General features: G+C 31.3%; 1 protein-coding gene across 1 annotated transcript in view; it reads left to right on the top strand.

Annotated features, from left to right (window-relative positions):
- Nucleotides 1–4,330: 4,330 nt before the first annotated feature.
- Nucleotides 4,331–19,059, top strand: part of nab (NGFI-A-binding protein homolog) — a 30,931-nt gene continuing 16,202 nt past the window's right edge. The window contains exon 1 of the mRNA XM_017900069.1: nucleotides 4,331–4,786. Coding sequence (XP_017755558.1) covers nucleotides 4,462–4,786 — 325 coding nt within the window. The 5' untranslated portion in view covers nucleotides 4,331–4,461. The remainder of the gene's footprint in view (nucleotides 4,787–19,059) is intronic.

Here is a 19,059-nt window from a genome sequence, read left to right as displayed (position 1 = left end):
TTTTACGTTACTTCCATTTATATATATGCTTACTACAAAAATCGTGTGTTTTACCATATTATAATAGCATAACTCGATTTTTTACCATTTAATCCAACGAATGTTTTACATAAACACGTATAAACGATTGACTACTCCAAAAGACTTCTATAGTGCTAATTTTAATTGAGTGTTCACGAGTTCCTAGAAAGCTTTTTTGACGATAATATAAATCGCCAATTTATTTTGAAATTTAATATTTATTTTAAACATTTGCTATTTTTAATATGTCATTTTTATTAGCATGACTTTATGCATTTATATTGACGTACATTTATAAATGGTTGATAAATAATAACCAACAATGTGCTATGTAAGTGTATATTAATCTGTAAGTACTAACGCGATAGCATTCTTTTTTGAGAATGTTGTAACAATAGTGTATAGTATTAAGAATGTGACCTAAATATTCAATGAATATTATCGATGTTTAACTTGTTTTTAATTATCAGTCATTAAACTAATTATACTACATTTTATTGCTTCTTGCTTTTACAAAACATAGGAAATAGTAGAATTATAGATATCAAAAAATTGGGTTTTAATTATATTTGATAACTTTGATTTTTTATAATACAAATAGTGCAAAAGTCGATATATTCGTTTTGATAAAAAAAAGATGTTAATCTTTAAAATAATTTCTTGGAATAGTTATAAATTTATACTGTAAACATTATTGAATATTATAAATTATGTAATGATTTGCAAAACCGATAAATAAAATAAAATTTGATTGCAAATGAAATACAATTTTGATCATAGTTGTAGAGTATATAATTATTTGATATATTTTATAATAACGAAGAAAACAATTGATGTTTTTTATTCATGTGGTATTTAATATTGAAGAATAATGGATTAAGTGAATCATGTACTTTGACGAAGTTTCACGGTTAAAGGTCTCACGAGTTTCATCATTGAGGGAACGCGTAGCTCACAATTTTTTATTGTCCTTTGCCTTGGGAGTAAGAAGTGCCGATGAAAAAAAACTAATCATAGTTTGTTCGAACCTTTCTGAATTCATAGGATTTCTGAGGGTTCAGAAATTTGCATGTGACATGTATCCAAGGAATTATATTTCTACTTCATGTATGACTGGTACTGTTATAGCAAAATATAACAGTAGTCTTGACAATTTATAATATAAATGTATTAAGCTTAATAAAAATTCAAGTTATTAACATTGACTTAAAAATATCATGTTATCCTATAAGCAATTTATTAATAATAAAATAGAAAGTTTATTGAATGAAAGGTGAAAGAATTGTTAGATAAAAGAATGGTATACCACAAAATAAGGGACTTTCTCCTTTAAAAAAAAAAATGATAATTTCTGTTATTATTAATTTTTAATACATGAGTCCTTATATTGTAAAATGGATTTACTTCCATGTACTAACTTTTATATCTTCTTTTTGACCAATTTTTCTATTTCATTGTTGTATCTACAGACTATTTGTATAAATAATGTGATGATCTGTTAAATTAAAATAAAGGAATTTTGATTAGATAAAATTCCAAATGAACATTCAAATATTTCTGTAAGATAAACTTCAACGAATACCTCAACCCCGTCTTTCCTAACTTACCCTTCGACGAGCTTGTCGACGACGAAGATTAAGCAAAAAATTTCGCTCGCAGCAGCGGTTGGCTGGCAAAACCTCCCTCTCCAGCCTGCTTTTTCCATTTACGAGAATAAAAATCTTTCCCTCTATTTCTACTGGTGCGGAAAAGGTAGGCCAATGGAGTGGGAATAGTACAGTGGAAGGGGCAAGGAGGGGAGGGGGACACTGGTAATAGTAGTGGGTGGATGGGTGTAAAAATAAGGCTGGCAGAAGCAAGAGTAGCAGACTAGACTAGGAAAAGAACTATGATGCCGTTGGTGGCAAAAAATGAAGAATCATCTACTGCAATAGTAATGGTAAGAAAAAAAATTGTATACGTAATTGATCTTTGAAAATTTTTCTATCCCTTTCTTGTCGTTTGTTTTTGTATGTGTGTGTTTGTATTTTTGCTTGTACATAAGAAATTAATAATATACATATTTTATTTCGAAATTTTTAGTCCTTGTACCTTATTGTTGCTTCTTATCTATTAGTGAGTTTGGATGAGAAAAACTGATAATTAGATTGGGGAGAAAAAAAATTTCTTTTACTATAATTGTACTGATCTTTTGAATTTTGAATTATTCCTCTACAGTATATTTGTGGATCTTACTTATTCTCAAAAACTAATAAATTTTATTCAAATAGTAACAAAAAATTAATTATAAATATGATATATTTTATTATCTATTGCTCATTTTTATTTACTATATCTAATTAGAATTATAAGTATTATATATTATAACTACAAAACTTTAAGATTAGAAATAAATTTTAGTTTATATAGTATAATAAGATATGCAGTTCATAATATTACATGTGTACTAATCTTCTATGATATCAATGCTATGTGTATTTCGTTCGTATATAAAATATTAACAATATGATTATTAATAATTATATTTGTTTTGTTATATATTCATTTCTTTCTATCTCTTTATGAAATTAGTATTTACTCAGTGTTACGTCCTAGTTTCATCCGTGAATAAATTCAATCGAATTTTATGGATAATCAAGGATAAGTTGCAAAAGTTCGAGATAAATTGCAAAAATGTTGACTGTTTGAGAATCAATGGTGGGGTAGAGGTCGTACGTTCCTTCTAGGGGGTGCATAGGACGAGGGGCGGAAAGATAGCTTTTTACAGCACGTCTTCTTTCTGCCCCTCTTACCACCACTCGTTTACCGGGATGGTGAAGATGGTAGGAATGGTAAGGGGACACTTTTTACACCGACATCATGGCTAAGGAGGGGCATATATGTTCTACATATACAGCTAGCATGTAGTTACCTATGTAGAGAAAATGATAAAACTGGCTGATGGGGTAGCTGGAGGATGTTATGGTCTTCCATAGTTGGGTATCATTTTAAACTGTCGTGAATATTGTTCATTTCACATTCCAGGAATTTAGCAAAAATTCGTGAGAATTTACTTCATTAGTGTTGAAGCATAATTGTGAATTCTGAAACAATATATAAAATGATTAAATATATATTAAAATTAGAATTTATGATATTATTAACTTATTTTATCATAATGTTTTTTAATAACTTAGTAGAGTTAATTAATGTGACTTAACAATATAATATTTTATCATTATTTTAGAACGCAAAATAAAAATTATAAGATTAATTTGTCATATTTACTTACATCAAAATCTATAATATTAGTATAACACTGTATCTGTAAAACAAATTGAAATGAAAAATATATTTTTCAAATGTGAGGGTAGCAATTTCCTGGGTTATTAACCACATTTACGATTGTTTCTAATTTTAATGCAATCCAGAACTTTCAACTGCGTAAATTTTTGCACATTCGGTAGCCTGTTATTCGTTTAACATATAGAATATTAAATTTCATTGGTATATAAATAGAATGCTCAAAAAAGCAAGTGCATTTATTATTTATTTCAGTGTGGGAATTGGATAACCTAAGAATTTGAAATTTACGTACTGTGGTTAACGTGGTAATGTCCATCGTTCCTCATTGTTCTAAGTGGTGGGGGTAAGTTTGAGGGTGGGGATAACCGCACGTGAATGTTACAGTGGTGGGGGTAATATTGCACGTTGTATAGTTGAGTGGAGGGGACATGGCACAGCACGTAGTAGAATCATTCGATGGCCGGCAATGTGCACCGCGTCATCGTTCTAAGTGTCTCTCTGCTACTTTTCAGTGTTAGCGTGATTTTTCTTGTTTAACTTGTTCCTCTTGTTTAAAAATAATACAATATCATATACACAGACACATATTTAACACGTTTACAAAAGCATGTTAAAAAAGACAATCGGTGCTCCAATAAGAAGATAAATATTGAACTAATATCTCTTCAGTAGAAAGTTCCAATAATAACAATAATATCGACAGATTGATTTGTACCATTATATTTACACGCGTTTCAAGTGCCATTGAAGTCGATGGCATGAGCTGATAGGAGCATAATTCACATTTTCTCTGTTCTTTCCTTACTCGTATTTTTATGTATTAGAGATGCTTCTCTTACTTAATCGTTGATCTTCCTTACACTTTCACCGGTGTTTCCCATCGCGTATGCGTCTATCATAATCATCAACCGATAATGTCAAAATATAACTATTTAACTTCGTCGAACTATTCTCACTGACCAATCGCGTGTCCCTCGTGTCCGTAACGGAGATGTAAGAAACTGAGTAGAACGTGCGTGGAACATAAATGCATACACTTTTCGATGCTTTGGAACGCAGTTGCTCGAGTGCAGTGAGTGCGTATTGTGGGAGGTAACGCCTCGGTGCGATCCTCCCCGAAAGGAAAAAACCGAAAAGTGGTGTTAGTTGTCGAAGATGGAGAGTCGCGTGCTTAGCGGACCCACGCCGGAAGAGACGACAGCGGCGGTAACCACAAGCTGTGGTATCGGGACACCCTCTCCAGTGGCAACGGCACCGATCAACGCGGTTCCCGGCGTCGCTGGTGCCGGCGCTCTCACTTCGGCCACTTGTTCCACACAGAATCCTGTGGTCGTGGTGGCAAGCCCTCCAACCAAGCATCAGCAGCCTGCCGCTGTGCTGTCCACTATCCCTACTGTCCCTACTGTCCCAACCGTTTCCGCTGTCACCGCGGTTACCGCTGCTGTGCCGAAGATACTCAGCAGAAACGTCAATGGCACGCGTAAGTTTCTATTTATGTATATCCAGTTTCCATGATAAATGTTTCTGTTTATGGTCTCTTAAAGTTTGCTTTTAAAAGAATCTGTTCATGTGTTTTTTATGCCAATATTCACGGAAATTGATGTTTCTCCATTTTTTGTTTCTCTCTAATGAGGTTATTGTGTTTTCGTCCTGAGAAGGAAAAATTTTAAAGTTTCTTTGGTAACATCTTTAGATCAGATTTTTTTATTAGTAACTAAATAATTGATATAATTTATTTTAGTTTTACTTGTTATATATTAATTCTGTCATATGAAATACACAAATTGAAGTAATAACCTAAAATTTTTGAAAATAAAGTTAGAATGAATTTTCTTAAATATTTTTTAAATTAAGTAAAATTCTATACAAATCGCATTTTCTGTAAATAATAAGTTACTATTTGAAGTTTTGGAAATTTGATTGAATTCTTATAAATAAAAGTATAATCAATTGTATAAAATCACAAGAATTCCGAAGCTTTGTAAACAAGAAATATTAAAATGATGCGATCTGTTGAGAAAATCACTTAATTATTTTAAGAATTATATTTAATCGAGACTAAAAAATCAACATATACGTATGTATTATTATTGTTGTCAAATTCAATGACTTTAGAATATAAATATTAAACGTTTTAGATACCATACTTTATTATTAACTGTATCTCGTTTATTGAAATTTTTAAATACTATTCCAACTATAAATATTCGAATCATAGACATCTCGCATTTTTACTAATTTATGACGGCAAGTTGTGCATTAGTTTATTCAGAGATGGCGTGCTATTCAGATAGTGTGAAAGAAATGACCAACCAACGTTCAGTTTTATAGATTGCTATAATTCGGTGTATTTTATTTTTCCTTCAACGCTTTATTAAAAGCACTTATAATATATATAATCGTCCATACATTTGTATCAATAAGATTGTTTATTCCTTTTCGAAAAGATTTTATTATTCTCGAGTTAATAAATTTGTCATGAGGGTTAGTCACTTGGGTTTTTGCAACCTACAAGACTAGGCAGAATGTGTTAGTATCTCATGTATGAAGTTAACTGATTTCTATTCCCTGATTCTTAATGCACAAATACGAACTTTATCATCTACAGAGAAAAATCTACATTATCTAACAAATTCATTGTAAAGCATTTCAAAATAACGCTGCTTCACTATTCTACAATTACTACTTTATGTCATCGAATAAAAACAATCGAAAATAATACAGAATTATCTTCATAATAACCTGGTTATATCTCAAACGTTTCAATAAATTATCATCTACTAACCTGATAACAAATTTCTCAATTTTCTTTCTGAAAAGTTCCACTTTTAAGATCCTAAAGACACACGTATATAGAGCATAAAGATACGTGAATACACACAAAGTGGATGTGCTTTGTCTACTAGGGATAGGAAGAAGCATGACTCAGGAAATGCGCAAAAAGCGTCGCGCCGCGCAAAAAGGCGGTTTTTCTTCCGCCATCGGTGAGCAACTATTGCGAGAACGGTTTTTGTCAGTTTCTTACAAGACGAAACAGCCAACGGAGGTAACAGTATAAAAGCGCGCGAGCGCGGAGTTGACCATTGCAGACTAACGATAAAAAAGCGCCGGTTTCGCGGTTTTGCCCGGCGTTTCTCCGAAAGTTGAAATTGCGAGAGAGGTTATCTCTCAAAGACGGCAGTTGGTCCACTGGCTGCAAATGGCTGCTCCTCCTTTTTCCACTCCCTTTCTCTTTCTCTCTTTCCACTTTCCGTTCCGTGTATCTTTTTCTCGATTTCTGTTTCTTCTGCTGCTATCCCCACTCCTTTATTTTGTCTCATGTCGAAACACCAGAGGGAGTTATCGCGCGAGTCGAATCGCTCTTACGCATTAGAAATTACTTTATAGTCCTAGTTCGAATTTAGTGGAAAAATAGTTTCTTTTTGTTTCCTCCATTAAACGAACGTTTCATAAATTTCGATAAATCGAAAGGTTAATGCTGCTTTTCTTTAATATTAAATTCTTTCTGCTAAATATTTTTTATGGCGTTGACGGTAACGGTAGGAACAGAACGTTGCGTTTTCGTGTTTTAATTTTAAATAAACCGAATGTCCATGTTTGCTTAGAATTAGTATGCCAGAGGCGGCCTATTCGAAACAGCGGGATAATTCGGAGCGCTATAAATTTGAGGCCGAACGCGTGTAAAAACGACCACTTGCTCGCTGCTCCGCCGCTATGCGACTTAACAAAAAATGTTCAACTTTTTGCGGCAAGTTTGCCGGATTCCCGCGCTTACTTAGAACTTATCGAGCTAAGAATTTTTTTCCAAATTAAACGTGTCTACGGCAGCAGTCCCTCTCGCATTCTCAAGCCTGTGAGTTTTCTTATTTCATGATTATCCTCTCTTTTGTGTATTATAAATAAACAAGTAGTCAATTTATATTATCTGAAATATTATATTGTATGTATTTGCATAGTGTCTGTTAACTGATAATTGTAAAAGTAAAATGAACAATTTTATTAGTTTTCTCTGATGATATTCATAAATATGCTGCATCTTAATTACCTAATAATTGGAAAATCAAAACTGACTAAATAATTTTTATCTTTTATTTAATGCATTTATTAATCTTCTGTACTGTTTTTCTTTTATGAAATAATTCGCTTTTCTTATATCTATCTTTTTACTATTTTATCTCTATATAAAAGTATTATTACTACATTTTTGTTATAGTAAATAAATATTATATATTTTAATGATTTAATTATTAGTGGTTTAATAATTAAGTATTCTAAGATATTAAATGTAAGTTTTGATATTTTAATTGTCTAGTATAATAAAAAAAAATGTTTCATTAATTTAACTAATTTATTAATACATTTATAATAGGTTTCAGTTACTATTTACTGAATTTATATATCTATACTGAATTATTTATGAAATATAATTTACAGGTTTCATATCTTATTATCTGTGTTATAATAATTAATATAATCTAAAATTTAACTCTTTATATTATTTGATTTTTGCATTTTTTAAATAAATATTTGTACTTATTACATTTTTGGTTATAAGGAGGACATCAAATAGTAGATAAATAACGAATTATTGATATAATAAATGTATAAATAATTTAATAAGATTTAACAAGAATTTAGTTAATTTTTTTGTAAAATAATTTTATTTTATTTAATTTAATATTTAATTCTCAGTATTAAAATAATTATTATTTTTCATTGTTATTTTATTTAAAAAATTGTGAAATCTTGGTTTTCTACTTAAATCGATTTTCAAATATGAAATCAAAGACAATTCCATAGCATTTTGTTTTTAACTGTATTTGTCATTCCCTTTACATGATTTAACTTTTAGTTTTGTGTTCTATATCAGTGTTCCCCTTTGAAGCTCAATTATTTTTATCATGTCTGAATATAAAAAAATACTTTATTGAAACAGAAAATTTCAAGTATGAATTGCATGATATACAAATTATAAACCCTTTAGTATATAAACTCTAATAATATAACCCTATAATTATAAACCCTTCAAATAAAATTTTACAATATTTATTAATCTTCAACTACCAACATATTAAATACCAAAGTGTGTTAAAACAATTCAAGTAATCCTAGCTCTAATTTACAATATTTCTAATACAACATAAAACACTGTAATTACATTTATTGCTTTTATACTGCACTAAAAAAAAAAATATTAAAATTAAAAATAATATTCATCATGAACGTCAGAAGTATGAAAATAGCCTCTCTTTTTATCTTTCAATTCCTTATTTTATTTCCTCTTTCATTTTCACCACTGTCATACTCAAAGGGTATCATGCAGAGAAAGGGTTGTGCCTCTTCATTTCATCGTGTCTTCACGAATCACTTTAGTTCTCGTTCCGGTTTGTCATTCGAATTAGCCCGTATTCGAGTGCATCCACCCACGGATAGCATGATTTCTTGATCGTATTCAGATTACATTCAGGCATCCCTTTAATGTCGGAACAGAGGTATGCAGAGAAAACTCGTTCACGAAGGCGTGCAAAGTACACAAGCGGAATCAAAGAGCTCGTTAGAATAAGCAGCTGCGTATACGTGTCTAATATTTGCCTTGGTCGGACATCTGAATTGCTAGAAACGAATTGCTATCGTATACAGCTTGGAAGATGAAATCTTTTCCTTATTATGCAGTATTAATCAGTCTTATCATTTCAGAATTCCAATTTTACTAATACACCATGTTCGATAATAAGCATATAAACACAAGGTAATTAGAATTAAAATTGGCAGCTGTTCACAAAATGGCTAAAATTTTTTTTTGTTTAAAGGAAAATTATTATTTTATTCTAATAGCAATAAAATACCAACTGAATAATACTGTATATAAGAAATAAATATATAAGATATCAAAAAATATGTTATATCATAATATAGCAAGTTCTGTCGTATCTAAATCCAATGAAATTAGAGGTGGAGATTTTATCACGTATTTTTGTTAGCCCCCGGTTTTATAATTTCTATGAAATTTACTCAAATACTATTGGTAAACCCATTAATAGATATTTAAATTTATAGTTCATTGATCCTCGTAAGAATATAGATGTATAAAATACTATTTTTAATCATTAGTTTGCCATTACTTCTTACCTATCCTTTACCACTTTGATAAAATTCAGGTTCCTTTGTTACAAATTTATGAAAATGTCTTAATATAGTAGCTAAATAAAATAATTCTATGGGGATGAAAAATGCAGTTTTTAGTCAACAATTTTCCATTAATTTATACACTGTATTAAAATTCAGATACTTCTATCAAATGCATACTAATTTTGCAACTTTTACAAATAACAACCCGATACATACGATAGACAGAGACGTTTTAACGTAACAATATAGTGTAATCTCCAAGTGCTTATCCAATTCTTGATTTGTCCCTGCAAATACTATTCCAAAAATCATTACATGTGATTTTGGTTATACCTATGGTTAGGAATTACCGTTTATCCGAAATTGAAAAATCGAAACTAATCTCGAATTAGAAAATATGTCATATGTAGTATATCTAGATTTAAAAACCATTATGACAGTCATGAATGGACATAGGTGATAATAATTTACACAGTGTAAAATTATGAATGATAATTTTCAAAGCTAACCCAGCTGACTTATACCATAATTCAAAATTTGCTTCTTCCATATCGATCATCTAAACTGCTTCGTCTCCCAATTCGATAATCGACATTACGCTGTATTATACAAAACCAGAATATACATAAACACACAACACCATACACGAAACTGGTGCATTAATCTCAGTACGTACTACGAATTCACAATCCCATAAACAAAGAAAAGAAAAAAAAATAAGGAAAACGTGTAATAACGCCAAACTTAAGACCATTTTCACAGGAGGGTCTCCCACTCTTTATTTTGTTCACGAATAAATTAACAAGCAAGATGTCCGTCAGATCGCCAGTTAGACAGAGGGGACGCTTAAATCTCTCATATTTTCTCGCGTACATCTTTCCACATGCTCTTCTCTTGTTTTTTTCCCATCTTCTGCCAAACGACATAATCCCGAAAAGCGATGCACAGTCGCGCCCTCGTCCCTCTACCTACCTGTCGATCCGACACTCTCACGAGGAATCTAAGTGGAATAAAATACATACGAATGTAAGGCTCATTCAGCCACCCAGTGATCCGGACCGGACCCATTGGTCCGGCCCCACGAACATATGCATATCGTCACCCTTTCCATCAGCCTGTCCGTGGAAAAAACTCGGAAGAGGCCTGACCCAGAAGAACGAGCCGGAGGACGAAGGTGAAAAAAGAAAAAAAAAGAACAAGTAGCTCGAAAAGAATTCTTTGTCTCTTCCTCCTCTCCGGTGCTCCCTCTTTCTTTCCCGCGGGTTCCCGACGTTCTATCTGATCTCTTCCTTTCTCAGGCCGTTTTTGTCTCAACCTCTTCCCTCCATCCTCAACCCCTCTGGCTCCCGGACCCATGATAGAGGAGTTTTTCTGCCGCGTTTTTATCAGTCTTCAACCTTGCGATCCAAGGGAAAAGAAGAGCGCTGGGTGGCGGGAAACGTATATACGCATACGTATACTCGCTTCGTTTGCTCGTCTTTCGCGCGTCTTCCTTTTTACTTCGCCGCGTGTTACGTTGTGGCTGGAATGTTGTTGAAGTTGGATGAACACGAGGAAACTGCTGAGTTGAAGGCTTTTTTCTTTGGTCTTTACGGTTTTTTCTTCGCTTGGAAAAGTAAAATTAATGTTCTTTGGGATATATGTTGGTGAACATTGCGACTGGAGGAGAGCCGATAGGATAGATTCGGTCTGATAGAGAATCTATAGCAGTATGTCAACTATCCGAATTAATTAGGAGATAAGATCGTTCAGATAATCGGTCTGACAGAAGCGGATTTTGAATGATGTCATGGATCAGTTGGAAATTGAAAATTATCGTTCATTTTATATATCGAGTATCATTTTTAACTACGTCCATCCATCACTGTCGTGATAGTCTTTACGTCTTTATATTCGAATAATCGGTCATTTGCATAATCAAGATTCGCATAATCGACGAGCTACTGTATCAAATAAAAGTCGATGATCGTACAGTTTTGTGAAGGACGTTAATTATTAACCGTGTTTTTAGTCTCGTGTAGATTTGCTAAAATTTGATAATGCTTGGCAGACAAGCAATAGAGACAACGTACTAGAGATAACTAGGGAAATTTTTTGAATGAAAGATAATGAGAACGACGATGAAAATAATAAACATTTATTACCGCAGTTGGCGAAGCAGTTGTGAATTTTAATCAATAAATATCACGAAGAAGATGATATTTATGAATGGAGGTGGGTAGATTAGGGAAATCACATGAAATAGGGAAAACAAATACAGGAAATTATTTGCGACGTTATTCTGATTATCCTATTTCTGATAGTCTACTTCATGATTATCTATCTAATTGTAAAACATTTCATATATCAAAAGATCACGTTGTGCTTTATTCTATTATATTCTCTGAACTATCGATTCCTACTACGTACACTATTGGTTCGCAGTTATGGTCACTGATGATGTGGTTGACCAGATTTGAAAGCAGTGTACCTAAGAAAGGACTATTGCGCTTTTTCTAGCCATGATCCGTGATCTTTATAGCATGGTCTCCAGATTACAAATGCGTATTCCCAATGTGGAAGAACAAGTTGGGAACAAAGGTTTCTTAGCGTAGACGTACTTCATAAATTTAAATTACAATGCAATACTAGGTGAACTATCATTATCTTCATTAGTGGACATACAGGTATTTGTCATGTATAAGGAATTAATATACAGATGTACTTACAGAAAGAAGGAGAAATAGAGCGAAGTATAATTGGGGAAAATATGCACGAAATAACAATTAATAACTTATGGCAACCACCTTACCATTTGCAGTAATTCTTATATTTATTTTAGTCGAAGATAATTCAGCCATTATTCTAATGCGTTTTCTAGATTAAAATGATTTATTAGACCTATATAAAATGGAATAATAATCGTTTCATCTTGTATTATGGTACGATCTTCGTTTAAAATGGGTGATACTGCAATCCTTACGTGATGATGTGCACATCACATTTGTTTAGTGAGAAAGTGATATAAGTGTAAGGTAAAAGTGAAAGCAAAAGTTGAAATGCAGCGTGTTACTGCTTCTAGAGGTAGTATGGGTGTGACTAAAAAGTGGCGAGCGCTTTCATTTAAAAAAAAAATTAGCTCCCGATGTTTTGCTTATAACCCTTTGCTTCGTCTTTGCTAGGCTTGACAAAAACTTACTGAAAAAATGGTTTGTTCATGGGATGCCCGTGGGAAACGTTTCTTCCGAGGTTTACTAGATTTATACCTTTTTTACGGAACCTTTATTCGCGATCTTCTTGCATTATTATTATCTTTTTTAAATATATTTAGATTAGAGATTTCTTTCGTTGTTTCGTTAATTGCAGAAAATTCTTTTTATTACAAATTATTAACAGTATATTGGAAAATATCAATAATAATTTTTGGTTTGAGATATTTAGGTATCGAAGGATATTTATTACCACAAAAGGTTCAGGAATAACAACTGTAAAAAATTGTTGATGTAGAATAAAATAAAGCGAGGAAGAATATTTAATAAAAACATTTTTCTATTTAAACTTTTAATTCGTGAAATTGTGCACACATATATGTAGGTGTTACTTTTTATTTAAATTCGTATTTTCAATTTTATTATATTTTTTCTAAGAATATTTGCATATGAAGTTATTGAATAAAATTTTAATCAATTTAATATTAATGAATTTTAAATCGAGAGCCACAACGATAAAAATTGGGAAAATACTTCACAAAATTTTAATCAAAATATACAACAAAATAAAAAAATCTATGAGGAGCAGTTTTAAAAAATATTATAGATGTTTTGCATCTATCCAGAAATATGAAAGTATCAAAAGAATTTAATATTACTGCATATATTCATCCTTGTTGATTATACCTATTATATTATGTACATAATGATTATATATAATCAAAAGATTATATCGAATAAATAAGATTAGCTTTTCAATTTTATGTCTATTGTATATTAATAATTAAGATCATTATATTATATAAATATTATACATCAATAATAAGTAAAATATGTATATTAAAAATGTTTATATTAATTATTTAAGATTTATTTATGTACAATTTATGAATTGATTATTTTCTATCTATGTTTGAAAAGATTGCGTTTGTCAGTTCTTTTACTTCACGTCTTTTTATGCGTATAATTAGCTACAAAAACCAAGTATAATTATTTATTGGTCGTTAACTTTATTTAATTTAAATATTTTTTATTTAGTTCCTGGAAATATTCAATTCTTTGGACTATCTCAAATCACAATTATTTTCTTTAATTACACATAAGAATTTATTATAAGAATCTGCGTAATTTATTACTATTCCAGTTTCATTATTTTTTTACGTATTTTCATAAATATTGTGCCTTCATAATTACTAAAACTACCAGGATTTCCGTTTGACAGGCTAAATTATATCTTTCTAATATCTTAAAGAGACTTAAACATTAATCTGTTATTATTTTAATCGCAGGAAGACATCTATATTACATTAAAGTCAAAAAATTCTGTTAAAGTTAAAATAATTATACCTATCCTATACCTACCTATCCTATACATAGTTATACCTATCTGTACATCTAAGTTCTATCAATTGTATAATGATTCATTTTGACTTCATTGGTTTTTGTATTAGCACTTCTCCAATCATGTTATTATCTAAATACGAAACTCTAACATAATTTATCGTTAAATCAACTTAATTATTTTTCATCTATTTTTACCGACATAAGAACTTTTTAGTTAAAACTACCAAATTTTTCATTTCATTCTCTTCAGCATACTTCCATACCTTACAGATTTGTCACTTTTTAAAGATTTATCTGCTATTATCTGAATCACAAAAAAATATTTATACTTTTGTAAAATGAATTTAATTATAATACTTGGTTGGAATAGTAAATTCTGCTAATTGCATATTTTTCCTCTCAATGATGTGAACTCTTGTCAAGATATCTCAATAATTAAATACAAAAATTCAATTCTATTTTGTTATTATGTCAATCTATTTATGTTTTATAAATATTGCAATTTTTTAATAGCTATCAATTGTTACTTCTTAATTTTCAGTATTTCAAAATCACACACTGAAGATTAGTGTGCCATTACTTGAATTACAAGGAAATATTCTTCTTTCTTTAAAATAATCAGAAATTTTGGAAAATAAATTCTGTTAATTGGATAATTCCTTTTTTTTAATTTTCTCCAAACACTTTCGATAGTTAAATACAAAAACTCAAGAAATGTTTGAATTTTTGCAAATATTAAAATTTCTTAATACCAAAATTTAAAGAAAAAATCTTATTATATAATAATAGTCTTCAAAGTTAAAATAATGATAATTATAATTTTAGGAAAATAAATTCCACCAATTAGCACATTTTTATTTCCTAGCCTATTTCTTCTATTTCCTCATAATAATTATTCCTTTTCTTCATTTCTACAAATATAAAATCTTCGTAATGCTAGAATTACCAAAGTTATCATTCGATTCCCATGAAAGATTAATCTTTTATTATCTGCATCACGAAAGAAAATTCGTGTCCTTTTAAAATCGAAATAATTATAATTCTTGGCTAGAAAGGTAAATTCTGCCAATTAATTTTTATTTCTTGTAATGTCCTCGGCCTTTTTCCGAGCCAACACAATAATTAAACACACAGATCGATGCAATTTATTATTAGCAAAACGTTTGGTCCGTCGCATTCACAATGTCGATTCAGTCGGTTGGGTGCACGCAGGTAGAGGGATACGGTGTAAAAACCATTATCATGCAAGTATATCGCTAAACTCATCGCTATTTGCAAAGGAATCCAGATTTATCCTGTTTATTCGGTCGAAGCCTGTCGCACGGCTTTTTACCCAATCTGTTTTCGTTACGTAGATGGCGATCTTTTTGGTCGACCTCCGAACTCTTTCATTTTGTTCCCCGTGAGTTTCTGCATTTTATTTCTCGGTCGAGATTGTCTATTTTTGCGCCATGCTACGCGGACGCGTCATCGTTTCTCCGAACAGAACTTAGATTAAGTATCTTCTTTTCCGTCCCGATTACTTTCTGCCAACCCGAAGAAATGCATCAGACGAGAATTTTTCGAATCCTGGGACACTTACGCCCGTGGTTATTTTATCGGGTTTATTCGTAACGTTGGCACAAGAAAAAATTAATATTTACAGGACTGGTGTGTTCTGCGTTTTTATTCAGTTTGTCCAATTACCACTGTCAATTTTCTTTCCTCGATTATTAAAATTCCGAGATTGCTGGAGTAAATCTACTATATATTTTCGTTATATTAAAATAAATAACAAATATTAAAAGCAAAAATTGTCGAAATGAATATTCAACATAAAAATATCTAACATAAATGTTAGAATTAAAAGTTACAAGTGAATGTATTTAAAATAGATATCAATAGTAAAAATATTTAAAGTAAATGTTTATCGAAGTAAGATTTTTATTAAAATTTACTGTAGTAATAGTAGGTCTTACAATTAGTGGAAGCTTTATTAAATTAATAAATATAGGTAAATAGAGAATTTTGTTGGTTCTATATAATTAAAAAAATAGATCTTTACAGGTGATCGTTAAAACAGATTAAAAAAGGAAATTAAATTATATGTTTAATAATTATAGTTATTATATAATTTAGTAATAAACTTGAATATCTCTAATCTTATGTCTTTTAATGCTCATTTACTATAATAACACAAATTTGTGTAATGCAAAATAATATTTCTACATTATTAAAATAAATAATTTTTAATCTAAAGGTAATTAAAAAATCGTGTTAATGGAGATTTAATAAAATATTTCGAAATTCAATAAATACTAATAAGGATTAAAATTAATAAAAGAGAATAAATTAAGAATATCGCGAATAATAAATATATTAAAACACAAACTGCATATTTTATTAGCGTAACATATTGATAGAATGTGGCCAATTTACTTTATTTATAATATATCGAAGGTTTTTTAGATATCAGATTACATTTATTGGCGGTAGAATTACTGGATTGAACGAATCTTTAATTAAGTTCCATGTTGTAAGAAAAAAAGATAATGTTCACGGATATCTTGTGAATTTTATAACGCGAACCTTTTTTACAGTAATTGGCTTTACGTATATATGTTTTTAATAATATATTACAGCAAGACACTGTTCATTTTATTAATACTAAAACGTTTTTAAAAATATACAATGTCAAAACGAAGAGTTTCCAAAACATCGTGTATACGTCCTTGTTTAATAATATTTGGATATTCTGAGTATAACAAACTATTGATATCAATAGTTGGTAAAAGTTAAAATACGGCTATTGAAACTTTTTGAGTTTGTCTTGAATTTTCTTTGCTTTTTGCAAATTATGGGATACGAGTAAACGAGGGATCATTGCTATTTTTCAAGTTGCTTTTTCCGTATTTCTTTTTATTTCTGCTTTTGTGTTTATTTTATGGTTGGTAATACATGTGTATATATTTTTTGTAATCAGTTTATCTTTAGGTTCTGTTATGTATCACGCAAAAATTCTATAAGATACGTTTTGTACCTTTACATATCTATTTTTTGATTTGCTTATGATTTATTTTTGAGAAGTAACAATTATAATATATTGTTTAATAACAATGAAATATAATATTTGCGTAGATTTGAAATATATTGTAATTATTTTGTCAATTTAATAGAAATTATTTTGGAAAACGAGGAACATCTTTATTATAGTAACTAAAAATTTTGTGCCTCTAATAAAGGATCCCATAAATTTCAGAAAATTGAATATTGCTTTTAATTTGATAATATTGCAATGTTTCCTAAATACTATCTTTAAAATTATTATAATTGTTTTTATCATTAATTATTTTTAATATTTTAATCATTAGAAAGTTCAAAGAACTTCTAAAATTTGTATTCAATTTTATTGCGGATGAAATAAGTGTGTAGTGGTTAACTAGAATTAGATACTTCTTCAATGTGTAATTTTTCGTAATTAAATCATAGTGCAATGGATTAATTACTAAAAATTCTCACTACAAAAAGGTACAAGCTGTATTAACAGTACTTCATCACCTTTTAATGTTCCGTAAAAGGGTTAATAGTAACAATAAAACAAACTAGCACATCGTACACGACAGCCTAACCGTCCCCAGTGACGACGACGAGATTTCATCCCGCTTCGTGCCGCCACCAAATAAAGATTACGTGTCGTGGTGTTTTGCAATTTTAACGGACTGCCAGTTTTTTCTCGATGGCGCGGCATGCGAGCACAAAATCAGTCGACCATACTTTAAAATGCGCTTAAGGGAGGGAGAGAAGTTTTAAACAGCAGGGGATGGAAAAGCGATGGAGGCCGGCCGTTGCTCGGAGGATGGAATTCGGGCCCCACCCTGTCAACTTAAAAACGGTACCCAGCCAATGTCTACCGTGGCACTGCTACCCCCGAAGATGGGAAATACGTTTTCTTAGCCTGGGCTCAATGGACACATGCATTGCGCTTCCCCCCCTCGTTTTTAACACTAGAATTACCAGTACAAAATGACTGGTCTCAGACTCTGCTTTTTCTGAAAGTTACTGAACGCACGTAGCTGCATTTTGTAGAATTAACGTTGGTTGTTACTGAGACAAGAAATTGGATTATGAACAATTATAAAGTAGATAGTTAGAATTGGGGATTAACAGACTGCTTAAATTAATGTATAATTTTTCCTAATCCACTTTCTTCAATTTAATCTCCACATTCATTTACCTCGATCCCGCACATCAATACTCTTACCTAATTCACGACACCAGACAAACCTAACAATCCCAAACAAATCACAAGACCTCCAAGATTTAAAAGACAATAAAAATCATGCTCCACTTATCCTTTCAAAATAAATAAACCCTTTCTTGTAATCTACGATCTATCAAACTTATCAATCAACCAAAAGGAAGAGTAACTACCATGGAAAAAGTCCAAATGCAAGCTAACAAACAAAACACTGCAATTAACCCCAAGGAATCGCTCTCCTCGTTAAAAAGATCCTATGTGATCTCCCCTAGCAGCAGTCCGTTTCCACCCTCCTGCCCCTCTCTCTCACTCTCTCTCCCTCTCTCTTTCTCCCCCCTCTCTCTCTCTCTCACTCTCTCTCCCTCTCTCTTTCTCCCCCCTCTCTCTCTCTCTCTCACTCTCTCTTCCCTCCGTTGATCGTTGACCAGCAAATTAGTTTTTTCCTCCTTTCTCGTCGAAGGGGAGTTCACCATGGTGCAAGGAGAGGGTAGGTAAAAAGTGGGGATAAGTAAAATAGTATCCTAGAGAAGCTCGGGACCGGTGGTGGTGCTCGTATATATCAAGGGGAGGAGCCGAGGAGGGCAACTGTAGGGAACGAAAACGGTAAGGTAAAACGGTCAGATATAACGACGAAGAGGAAGAAGAAGGAAGGGGTGGTACACGGGGAGAGTAGCGTGAAAGATAAAAAGGAGACCTTTGGGTGGGACAGAGATGGCCGAGGGCATAACCAAGGAACCAAGGGGAGAGACTATGAAGAGAAGAAGAAGAAGAAGAAGAAGAAGAGGAAGAAGAAGAAGAAGAGGAAGAAGAAGAAGAAGAGGAAGAAGAAGAAGAAGAGGAAGAAGAAGAAGAAGA

Source organism: Eufriesea mexicana, unplaced genomic scaffold, assembly GCF_001483705.2.
Source record: "Eufriesea mexicana isolate 0111107269 unplaced genomic scaffold, ASM148370v2 scaffold996, whole genome shotgun sequence".
Taxonomy (NCBI): domain Eukaryota; kingdom Metazoa; phylum Arthropoda; class Insecta; order Hymenoptera; family Apidae; genus Eufriesea; species Eufriesea mexicana.
The sequence above is the reverse complement of the archived record's forward strand: the minus strand, read 5'-3'. Positions and strand labels throughout refer to the sequence as shown.